This window comes from Scomber scombrus, chromosome 20 (genome assembly GCF_963691925.1).
Source record: "Scomber scombrus chromosome 20, fScoSco1.1, whole genome shotgun sequence".
NCBI lineage: Eukaryota > Metazoa > Chordata > Actinopteri > Scombriformes > Scombridae > Scomber > Scomber scombrus.
The window spans coordinates 13,414,779-13,427,439 of record NC_084989.1 but is presented as its reverse complement, the minus strand read 5'-3'; the positions used below and the strand labels follow the sequence as shown (position 1 = coordinate 13,427,439).

Sequence of the window (12,661 nt, the reverse complement as noted above, 5' to 3'; positions counted from 1 at the left end):
TTTTGTTATCGCTTAGGATGAAGAGGCAATTATTGTGTTGTCTTTTTAGATTTGTTTGATAGATTGCAAATGGTTTCAGTTGGAATTCCTGATGCATCTTTTACACACATACAAGCTGTATCCACCCAATGAAAAAGTCTGATTTTCACACACAAATTACAAATATATTTAATTTGCAATTTAAAGGTCAGATGTTGATTTATACTTTTGTGTATAAACAATGGGAATTGTGTATTTTTCTGACTTCGGTTGTCACGACTCGTGCCCAGGAAGGGAAAATCATGAGAGCTTTAAGCTGACCCTTGTCCTTTTTGAAACCTCCGGTGCAAAGGTTGACCATATCTGATTCCACATATACACTCTGACATACACACACATGCATACACCATGCAGGAGAAGTTTTATGAGGATGTCTCCATCGGCAGTGGAAAAGCAGAAAAAATGCTTTGCTGTCTCTGCACTTTTGGCCTTCCTGTCATTTGTTTTATTGTAGAACAGTTTCCCCAGCTTTGTTTACATACTGCATAGCAAATTGTGTTCAATGGGGCTCTGTGGGATTTTGTGTATGAGTGTGTGTTTATGTGTGTGTGTCTGTGTGTTAGAGAGTGAGCGAAGCAGGTGTTGTTTTTTTTTTTTCTCTTTGCTTCCCTCTGCACATTTTCGATCTTGGCTTGGTGGGGAACTGTATCATGTAAAGGGCCACAACTTGACCTATGTGCTTTCATCAGGTGGACTCAATCACCAGCATACTGAGAGGAGCAGTGGTGGCTCGGGCATTCGAGCAGACAAAGTGCTTTACACCTGGAAGAGGATTACAAGGTAAAACACCAGTACTGTGCCATGCTCCCGGCTATAAAGCACATATTTCTCATCATCTTTCGTGACTTCTCATTACACACATGTCCATCTTGCAGTCAAATCATTTGAGTTATAAATGTAAAAGTTGCAAACATATTGAATCTTTCTTAAATATCCCTTCCTGCTATAGCTGTGGATATTTTTCCTGTGAGGAGTGTTTATGCTAGTGTGTAGCTCTGCTTCATGGGCCTCGCTGGGCTGCACAGTGCGGCTGGGAGAAGAAAGATAATATTGGAAAGACTCCTGAGCCCAGCCAGCACCAATACAGAACACAGAGAAAAAACAGAGCACATGCCGAAAATGTCGCAGCCGCCTGCGCACAGGGGCTGTAACTTCCTGTTGTGTAACGTGTGTGTGTGTGCACAGATGTAATTGCAGAGACGTTAGGGAAATATTGTAAGTGGATTCCAGCCCCTAAAAAAAATGTTCTCCTCTGCTTATCCCTCCCTCCTGTCCTTCCACTTCTTTTCACCTTCAGCGTTCCCTGTGCCCTTCTCTCTCAAGCGCTTTATAGTGTTGAAACAGCACCACTTAGTTGCATACTCATCTCCACTTTACAGTTATTGTAGCGCTACTTACCAGTCAATGGAAAATCCGACCCTGTAGCAGCTCTTGTGCTTCTTAAATTATCTGATCATTTCGCTTTCAGTGTGTTTATGCTCTGACTAACCTCGTCTTGGCCTTGGTGTTCAACCACACAGTCATTGTTACACTTTATCTCTCACAGGAAAATGTAGGAAATGTTGCTGGAAGGGGCTAAATTTATCCTTATCATTTCCCAGTACAAATATAAAGTAGCTGACGGTGCCCTGTCACGATCTGTGGCACTGAGTCAGTGCATGTTAAAGATAAGATAAAAGAAAAATTACGCTAAAAAGGTCAATTTTGTCTGTTCTTTTTGCGAGTGGTGCAAGCATTGATACTAGACTTCGCAAGAATAAAAACTGCATGCTTTGTACTGCTGTGGTCTGCATTGTACTGTGTAAGGCTTCAGTAAGCACTGATATGGTGGGAAAAAATTATAACCTTTATGTGACTTTAATGGTGTGTGATAAGCACTAAAAGCAAAAGAGCAGTTTACCAAATTATTCTGTATGTTTTGACAAGTAAAGCCTTCAACCCCCTCCAGACCATTTGGCACAGAGATTCCCTCTCTCATCCCAGGCTGTCCTCAAGTGAATGCAGATGCTTAATCTGAAAATAGGTCTGCTTGTGTTGTGTGTGTGTGTGTGTGTTTGTTTGTATGCATAAATGCCCTCAGGAGGGATGTGAAGGCCTTCATCAGAGCTGATCCATCTCAACCCCAGTAATGTGTGTGGTTGATAACAGAGTAAATAGGATTATCTAACAAGTGGAGCATTCCTGCATCTGATCTCTTACTCTCTCTGTCGTCCTCACACACACACACACACACACACACACACACACACACACACACACACACACACACACACACACACACACGTGCGCACACTCACAACCCCCTCGAAGCCACTGTTTAACAGTCACCCCTCTATCACAGATCTCTTCTTCGTCTCCAAAGTAAACTTTATTACAAGCCTTTCTGCCTAGTTGTAAGAGGCATCAAATCAGATTGACACATGTTTCACCATTGCAAGAGATGATAGATTAGAATGTAGGTGTTCTATAACTGGTAGTCTGTGGTCTACACTAATAAAATGGGAAGAATATTGCTTGATTGATGGACAGTCTTATCATTTTTATCATTTATTTGGAGAGATAGGTACATGGAAAGACAAGTGGAATGAGAGGAGTCAGATGTAGACCAAGTGAGATGTGAGGAGAAATAGAGGATGGAAAGAAAAAGATGGATAAAGTTGGTTTGAGAGAGAATAAAAAATAATAGCAAAGAAGTTTCAGATGGAGAGTATAATCATTTTCTGCCATTTGTCATATTTTTCCAGTGTCCATTTAACTGTATTATGTTTGTTGACAAAAAGTCAAAAAAAGATATATACATATTAGAAAGAGGAACTGATTTTCGGAGATGAAAATAATGGAGCAAAATATTTAAGGGGAGGAGTGAAAATAAAATCTGTTTAATTAAGGAAAATGTCTCTCACTTTCCTCACTATTTAATAATGCAAGAAGTAGATAAAAGCAGTCAATACACATAGTCATATACCACCACCGGGTTCTCGCTAATTCGGTGTGTGTTTTGTGTTTTTATCTGTCAGAGTTTCAGCAGGAGATGGAGCCCAAGGTGAACTGCACCAAGAAGTTGCGTCTCCACGTCAAGCAGGATCCCTGGAACCTACCGAGCAGCGTTCAGGCCCTCACACAAACCATCGCTAAATATGTTGAAGGTCGGTGTGTACCTGAGCTACTCCTGACATAGAACACACACACACACACACACACACACACACACGCACACGCACACGCACACACGCATTACAGCTTTCGCAATGGTTGGGCCCTAAAGCTTGCTGACACAATCCCATCCAGTATATATATCTTGGAGGACCATTCCTGGCTGGGGAGGTTATGTACATTAAATTGACCAATTCTTCAGTACACCTCATCATATTTATTGGACATAATAATGACCTCTGTTACAGTTTTGTAGGCACAGGCGCTCCCAGGCTAACCGCGCTATTTTCTTTAAACTTTAAACCTAAAACCCCTCTGGGGTGCACGCTTTTGAAACGGAGTTGGAGCTGAAGAATCTGCACTTTATGAGATTCCCTTGATTCCCAATTTGTATCTAGATATCTTGTGTATTCCCAATGCGAGTGCTTTGTTTTGTTTTCATTGGCATACAGATTGAATAAAGACATACTATAGACACATATGTACACACTGCAGTAGGCAAACATGCATAAAAGCAGCCCAGAAACATGGCCAGTCACATGACACTCCTGGGAAAGGTGAGCTGGCGGTCACGACTGGGAATGTACAAATAAGCAGAGTTAATATTAATGTGCCGCTTGGCCTGTGTACACCACTTCTTTTTTTTTCTTTTACCTCTTACCACGATGGCTTTTTCATGCAGCGCAACGTCCTGCCAAGCTACCCGCGGCTCTGATATGTCTATAAACAAATGCGGATTTATGTTATTATCTTTGCCTGTGGCTGGTTTTTATGATGCTGTGTTTTCTTTGCTTATATGTGAAGTTAAACAGCTGTGGACCTGGGATGGAGCAGAAGAGTTATACAGCATCTTACTATTTATGTCTTTATGGGGCTGACTTTATAGTATAGGTCATACTGTTGTGGACAATGAAAAAGGGCTCTTGGGGAGTTGATGTAAGGTTGTTCGCTGTCTCATTGTATTGCTTTTTATTTGTTTTGTTTTTTCAGAGGTGAAGACGCGGCTGCTCTTGGTCTTACTGCAGTATACAGGTTTGCCCTCTTACAATAATTTACAGACCAACATTATAGTTAAGTGTGTTAATTTTGGACAAAAGAAACAATACACTTTAAAGACATAGTATGTACTGGTGATCCAAATATGGAACAAAAATTGTAAACTTAACTGAAAGAGAAAAAAAGAAAAGATCAAACAAGGAATGGAAAACAGAAATATATACTATAAAGCAGGCTTTTAGGAACAATAGAGGACAGTGAAAAGAGTGTAGTTGTGTGTTTAGTTGTAAAATCTAAATTTTGCAATAATTATAGAACAAGGTTGTTAACGTATGTTATAGTTATACTCAGTACAATGAAGCATTAAAATTCACATTATTCCTTTTACTGTCAGTAGACTGCAGCTATAAAACTCCTTTAGATAAACTGCACTTTTTATTTGCCTCAGGTAACAACAAACTGCAATAAGTAATAATTAGTGGATTTTTTTTTTGTGAGGCTGCGGTTTGATTGGTTAATAGTGTCAAAGAGTTTGCGGTCATTCATCATGACACATTATTAATTTCTGAGAGGTTCATGAACTCATTTTTAACTCAGTGGAATGCTTAACTTTTTCAGGGGGCCTATTTCTCAGGAAATTATGGCAGCCAATTACTTTCCACTCGGGCGCACCTGTCATTTGCTCTCATTTTTTTTCTTGATACAATATTTAATACCCAGCAGATTTTTAAAAAAGCAGCCAAGACGTTTTGTCACCTTACTGAATACTTAAAGTTGCCACAGCGCAGAATCTGACCCCCCCAAAAAAAATCTGTTTTAATTACCATAAGAAACTTGCGCCACCTATTTCTATAACTCCTTTTGACCTTCTGCCACACCACTTTTTCCACAACTTTAATCTTTAGTCACTCAATTTTATTCTTTCATTTCATTTTGACTGCTCCCCTCACTTCATTTCACTGTTTGCACTTCACCTCTCTTCCTGTGTATTAAGGTTTTCTCTCAGCCTCATGTCTTCTTTGTTCTCTCTCTAGACTCAGAGATCCAGTTGCGGCGAGATATGGTGTTCTGTCAGTCTCTAGTTGCAGCTGTATGTGCCTTTTCAGAGCACCTACTGGCTGTTCTCAACCAGGTAAATTATACAAATGTATTGTGTGGTATAAACTATAGAGCTACAACAAATAAGCAGCATAGTCTTTATGTCTTTACAAAATAGCAAGACAGCAGAATAAAAAAAAAAACTTTATTTGATTATTTTCCTCTGCTCCCTAGTTAGCTTATTGTGTCCACTTTCAGTTCCACAATGTAGGCAGGGAGCCTGAACAGGACAGCCAAGACCCCCAGGACCTTCAGGAGGCCCAGGAAGCCAGCCGTCGTTGGCTGGAGCAGATCGCCAGCACTGGGCTGCTCTTACACTTCCAGTCCCTCCTCTCTCCCAATCTGGTGAGCACCAGCCCAGACCTCAGCTCTTATTTAGTCTGCAGTAACATATGTAAACAAACCATATGGGTTTGTTGTGAACTGACCAATCAGTGGAATTGTGGACAATCACAAATGCACAGTTTCATGTAACTATACATACAGTACATAGAGCCACATTTCACATGCAGAGATTTTAACTTTAACATACACAAAGTGCAACATTACATATTTTCCTTTTGCACCAAGCAATAATTGAGTTCTCATATTATGAAATAAAACCAGAACACATACAGCATATCAAGCAATAAAAATCAAGCAACATTAATCACTGAGTTATAATTAAAAAAAAGCAGGATATGAATTATTCAACATGCAACATTTTTGTTCTGCTCTGTAAATAAGTAACAGTATAGCTTGCATATATGATGGGATCTACCATTTATATGCTTGAATTTTAAATAGATCATCATTCACTTCCAGGCCGCACAGCAAACACAAAAAAAAATATTCCCAAAAATGTGCTGAGTTTAATGCAGTCTGCCCACAGTGACTGTGTAGGGATGTGGTCTGAATCATTGAGGTGTGCCGCTGATTTGCACAGCCAAAACTCCCTCTTATGTTACTGAAGAAACAGACAGTTTCACCATCCTCTGGATAGTTGCTGTATAAGTGGAGATGTTACGGAAATATCCCAAACAAGCAAGAACCTAAAACACATGTGATATGTTTTAAAAGTTTCTCAGACAAAAATACTGAATGGCCTAAATTATTTGATATTTTCATCCTCAATTGTTTTAATTAACCGTCAGTGAAAGCTTAAAAGCTGTTCTGGTTTAATGTTGCTAAGACTATAATAAACCAAATATCTAAAATTACTCCTGTACTCACTCAACCCTACACCCAAACTTGAAAAAAATATTTGTATAAAAGTGTGTTGATTCACAACTTTAATACAATCTATAATCTTTAGTATTGTATTGTATAGTATGAATAATTCATATTCCATATTTACTAGCCAAAGTCTATTATAGGCTTACTTGGTATCAATCTGGTCTATTATGCTACATCAGTTTAAATCAGTCCAATAAAAAGGATCAGTTTAGAGCTGAGTTTATCATGAACAACCACTATGGATGGGTAAAATTGAGCACACACTGTGACCTCATTCAGAGCCAATATTAACCTTTCTCTCCAAAAGACTTTGATATGATAAAGGTTGGAGAAATTGTACTCTGGGGTGAGCAGCTGAATGTCTTTGGTAAAAGCTGATTTTTGATTTTTTTTCCCACAATGATTCCTTTCAATAGTGTGTATCATCAACCAAAAGCAAAAAATAGTTTTTATTAAGACTAGATATTTAGACATGGTTTCTATCTCTGTCCCCTTTCGTTGGGAATTAGAGATTTAGACTAGAGGAGTGTGTGGGCTTAGGTCAGGTCCCTAAAATCATTGACACTTTTCTCTCTTCCTCTCTTCCTCGTCATTCTGTTTCTCTTTTCCTTTCTTCTCAAGACATTTCCCTTTCAAGTGTCCCAGTGGAACAAAACAGGGTTTCAGTACCTGCAGATGATTCCAGTCAAATCACAGCACGCTCCTTTTTAGGGCACCACATGAAAGGCAGCATGAGACGGGCTGGGGATGCTGTTGGTGTGTGTGCGTTTGCATGTTTGTGTTTTTGTGTATACTGAAACTGTGTGTGTGGGGTGGTGTTTGTGTGACGGCCTTTGGAGATAAACTTGTCCACACACAGCAGGCGTCACTTGGCAGGGCAGTGGGTACCCCTCTGTCACATGTCGGGCCATCACAAATGTGTCTTTAGAAAAAAGACCCCTAATCCTCTTCCACCACAGCTCTGTTTATCCCTCTGCATGTGGTGGATGGAGACAGAGAGAGAGAGAGAGAGAGAGAGAGAGAGAAACAGGAAGGTTGGATGATAGAGGAGTACAGAGCATCACAATCCAAAACGTTCAAGCCACTGTTGCTGTGGCCACCAGCAGATGTGCCTGTTTGTGTGTGTGAGTGGCTGGTGGGTGGATGTTTGAAAAGGAAACAAGGACACGTACGCACACGGAGAGACGTAAACAAACACACACAAGCTAAAGCAAACACAGAAACAGACAAAGATGTACGCATACACACTCTGTCATGTATGTAAACACAAGCGGACTCCTCAGAAGGGTACACGTGCTTCTTGTCACATTGTTTGCTGAATGGCAAAGTTTTATTTACAGCACGCTCAACTTGAGCTATTTTCCAGCTCTAAAAGAGTGTGTGAGTGTGTATGTGAGCTTGTGGAAGAGGAATGGAAAAGTACAGTCGCTCAAATACTGTACTTTAATACAATTTTGAGGTAGTTGCACTTTTTTACTCCACTGCATAAATGTGTTTGTATTATAGCTACTATCTAATTTCCAGATTCAGATTTTACATACCAACAATGATATCCATAGTCTAAGGTACATAATAGATTAAACTACCAGTATAAATAGCAACAGTAGAAGTAAGCTTAGTCCTACTTTGATCTGCTTCAATATTAAAATGCTGTATACATACAAATACATCAGCAATACTACACACTCTGCTGCTAAGATGTTTAGACTTGCAGGTGTAATAATTACTAAAAAGGAGTTTTGAGTTATAATGTAATGGTAAAATCAAGACAAAAGACAAAAGAGTCTTAGTAAGGCCTCCAGAACATCATCAGCAAAGACTCATTAAAGTCTATGGATAAATCCTGCACCATTTTTTCGTAAAGATATTCCCACATTTGCAGTTTTGATGTTGGTGGTGGAGAGCACCACATAACATCACAAAATATCCCATTGGGTTTCAATTATGTTCAAATCTGGTGTCTGTGAACGCCATTAGCATATGATTCGCATCATGTTAATACTCATCAAACCAATCAGTGACCCCGCTGTTCTGAATTAATTATGTTTCTACACTCTTTTATTCATGTTTTCCTTTAATTTGTCTTTCAGTTCAATATTCTTCTGAGTACTTTCTCCACCGCTACACTCTCACTGATATGCTACATCTCTCTCTGCAGACTGACGAGCAGGCCACGTTGGAAGACACTCAGGTGGCCCTAATTGACCTGGAGAAGGTCACTTTCTACTTCCAGCAATTCCAAGGGGAGCCGCTGGTGGCCAGTACGTACACTGCAGAAATAGATTTTATTTTTTTTTTAATTAAAGGAGCATTACGTTGAGCTTCAAATTGTGAAATATTCTTCTCTTCTCTGCTCTCCTCTGGTAGACATGCCCATTTCATACCAGGTGGAGGGCACTCGCCAGACCTTGAAGGTTTGCTTCTACCTGGAGAGTTTCTACTTCTCTCAGCTGCCTCACAGGCTCAAAAATGGAGGAGGCATCAAAATCTACCCGGTGCTCTTCACACAAGGTATTCTGAGGCTGGTTCGGAAACTTTTAAGTCAGCATTTGCATATTGCAGAGATGAAAACCGCTTCATGCTGTAGATGACTATGAACACTGGCCAATAGATGTATATAGTGTATTTATCAATGTATAACTCACTCTCTTGTTTCATCCCTGTCTAGCACTAGAGAGTATGGAGGGGTACTACTACAGAGACAATGTCTCAGTGGAAGAATACCAGGCCCAAATCAATGCTGCCTCCTTGGATAAGGTCAAACAGTACTACAAGAGACTGAGGTATGTTATATGAGGCATGTACACAGATATGAGTCTGAGACTTCATGTGCTGTGGGATTTTGGCAGTTTTTGTAGGATATAAATCAAAACTACGTCCCGTTCAGTCATGCTTGGCTCTCAACGCCCAGCAGGGCCTTGAGGGTATTGGCTGAGAGAAGCACAGCAGGAATGTTTTCTGATTGGTTGCGAACACACACAGCGGGGGCAGCTGTGATTGGATGAGAGTGCCCACTGTGGCACCAGTGCTGATGTAGTGCCTCTGTACAGCTGCTGCACTCAGTTACCTCACACCCCATTGGTTTGCCGCACACCCGAGACCCTCTGTGATTGGCCAGACGTGGATCGTTTAAAGATGCATAAACAGATATGAAGAAATAGGCTTGGCTTTTGTGTCAGACCTATACAAATGATTAATGTTGTTTCAGTTTAGATACTTTCTTGTAATTTCAGAGACCACATTTAAATCGGTCATCTAAAAAAGGATGCGAGTGACTGTGAATGCACAAGACACATTAAAAATTCATGCTAAGAAAGTCTTAAGAGGCTGCATAATTAGGAAGTTAAATATGTTTTTTGCTAAATGTTCTACGTTTGGTGTTAGTGCAGATTTGTGGAAACAAAGCTGAGCGCATAATAGATTTATAGGCACACACATCCGCCTGATCCTCTTGAAGTCTGCTAATTGGGCACTCTGTTATCATAGATCGAAGCAGCTTCCTTCTGTCTCTATGTTTAAGTTTGGAGCAAGCTCAGTTGCCACTGAAATACAGACACTGTAATGTCAAGACGTAATGATATAGACTGATGCCATCTTGTTTAATCGAAAGAATCAGTCCTACTCTGTTTGAAGCCAAGCCAGCATGTTCCCTCATTGAATATCTAGGAGGGTGACTGGTCGACACGTCTGCTTTGCCTAAACATCTGCTGCTGATTGTGTGGATAATTAAACACAGAGCAGAGCTCACAGCAAAACTTCATCTGGTTATTGAGGGGACAATCTGCTCGGGGAGGGTGGTTGAATGATTTACAACTCGGGCAGTCATGTGCCACATCAGTGCCGATCCTCCAAACAAAACATTAATTTACTGGGATTACTTTCCATAGACAGCTTTTAATTTGTTTGTAGTGTTTAGCTTGATGAGAGAAAAGAACTTCAAGCATTCATGTTTGTGAGCGTCAAAAAGACCAAATACGCCCCTGTGGATACCAAATTGTGCCAGCACACTTTCCAAGTGTCCCTCTATCTCTTTGTGTCATGGTAATATTGTTTGCCAGATCTTCTGGGACTCAACAACCTTTTAATAGTAGAATATTGGCATTTTGTGGCATCTTCATTTTATTGAGTCCTTGTTTGCAGACTCCAGTGTAGATAACAGGCTTCATGTTCCATCTCTCAAAATGTCACCGCCATTCTAATTAAGATACCACAGGAAGGGATATATTGTATTGTGTGCACAAATGTGTTAGGCTGCCTACAGCACCTTTTAACAAGACATCATCTTAACAAATGTATATGCACTGTAATCATGCACACCATAAATAATTGCTTTACTGGAATTCAGCCATATAATTCAGAATAGCCTGTGTTTTTGCATGTGTGCACGTGTACTGTATATATCTGCACAGTATGACCCGTATAGAAAGAGCATAATTGAATTGACAGCAGAGGCTCCAGCAGTAACACAGAGCAGATGTTCACTGACAGGCAAGCGAGCGAGGCTGGTGATTTGGGGAGCACTAGGGGTGCTGGGTAGGGATGCGGATAGATGCTTCAGAAACCCAGCTAAAGTGAAACAGGACTTTGCCCTTCTCAGGTAGACTCAACCCCCATTTCATGAAAACCTGTTGTAGCCCAGAACTGTAGATTATTTCAGTCTAAATCTAATCAGCCCTCTCCCACTGTGTGTATAGTAAAGTCCATTGGGTTTAATCAGTTGGTATTGAGTTTATAAATCCAAAGAAAGATTGCTCGAAGGAGTAAAAGTTTTTTGCCATCTGAAGGAAATGTGTAGTTTACTTTGCTGGTGTTGCTGAACAGAAACAGTGAGAAGTGAAGTTCTCATACAAGGCAAAGCTTATGGATTATGGTGAGTCATTTAGAGCTGTAATTAACCATAATGTCCATCACAATCAGCAAAATATTTTCTCGGTTAATTGTTTTGTCTATAGTTTGCCAGAAAACTGCAAAAATAAGATGGCAACATGTCCAAATTGCTTGTTTTATCCAAACTACATTCCAAAATCCAAATATCTTCACTTTACTAACATATTTGTTGTAGAAAAACTGCACGTTTGAGAAGCTGGAACCAGCAATATTTATGATTTTTGCAAAAATTATCAAAACATTTGCTGATTAATTATTTGCAGACAGAATTATTGATTTAATTGGCTAATCATCTCAGCTCAGTTCTCTACATCCCTCTTTAAATACTGTAGCACTTTAATTCAATGTTGCTGGTTAGTCATTCATGTGCACGTGGAATAATATGATGAACACTAATAAAACTTTAGCAGGCTACTTGCACCAGAAACACATTTCTTTGCTCCCACCCAGAATATTTCCTTGTATCAATTGTAGTAAAGTAAATATTCCCAGCTGCTTTTCAGCAGTCAGTGAATACAGTGTCTGTCTCTCTTTGTAATAGCACCAGTAGTTTTCTTTCGCCGGGTGCCATGTGTCTTAGGGCTGACCACAGAAACAGGCTGTGATGTCACTCCTCCCTCCATTGCAGTGCTCCAACCTCAGGCACCTCGTTATCCTTGGAGCTCGGCCACAGCAGTGTTGGGTTAAACCCACACTGTGGGCCGGAGCCAGAGGCAGACTGACAGATAGAAACAACCCAGCACACGCAATATTGAACTGAATGAACTGCGGAGCTGAGATCCTCAAACGTTTTCGTGTTGACAACCCACCAAACAGGCTTTCATCCACCTAAGATCCCCATATGCATGTTTGGGACCCTAAGATATTGTTTGTTAGGTGTTGTAATTGAATTATCTATCAATCAACATTGCATGTGGAGAAGTAATATTGATGAGAATGAATACCTTAATTTTCTCCTACTGTACACATACTGTGATTTGGGTGATTTAAATCAATTAAATTAAGGGATAACATGGTTGCTCACCATGTTATGGACCATCCTGTTAAGAATAATTTCTCTAAATCCTATTTGTGTGTGCATGTGTTTTTGCATGCATATGTTTTTGTGCATATCACATTAAATTCAAAAACGAGAGAAAGCTTGCTTTCCTTGTTTTTGTCTTATTTTACTCCACTGACGCCTTTGCCAGCGGGCACTGCGGCATTATCCAATTTCAGAAGAGTCACGAGCAGTCAATGATACTCATGTAAGATTTCCCAGCAGCCTATCTGT

At 40.1% G+C, this 12,661-nt stretch overlaps 1 protein-coding gene across 1 annotated transcript in view; it reads left to right on the top strand.

Moving 5' to 3' along the window:
* prex2 (phosphatidylinositol-3,4,5-trisphosphate-dependent Rac exchange factor 2) overlaps positions 1–12,661 on the top strand; it is an 89,491-nt gene that overhangs the window by 59,863 nt on the left and 16,967 nt on the right. The window contains exons 29-36 of the mRNA XM_062441526.1: positions 729–819; positions 3,057–3,185; positions 4,183–4,224; positions 5,223–5,320; positions 5,485–5,631; positions 8,660–8,762; positions 8,869–9,012; positions 9,170–9,284. Of these exons, the coding sequence (XP_062297510.1) occupies positions 729–819; positions 3,057–3,185; positions 4,183–4,224; positions 5,223–5,320; positions 5,485–5,631; positions 8,660–8,762; positions 8,869–9,012; positions 9,170–9,284 (869 nt within the window). The remainder of the gene's footprint in view (positions 1–728; positions 820–3,056; positions 3,186–4,182; positions 4,225–5,222; positions 5,321–5,484; positions 5,632–8,659; positions 8,763–8,868; positions 9,013–9,169; positions 9,285–12,661) is intronic.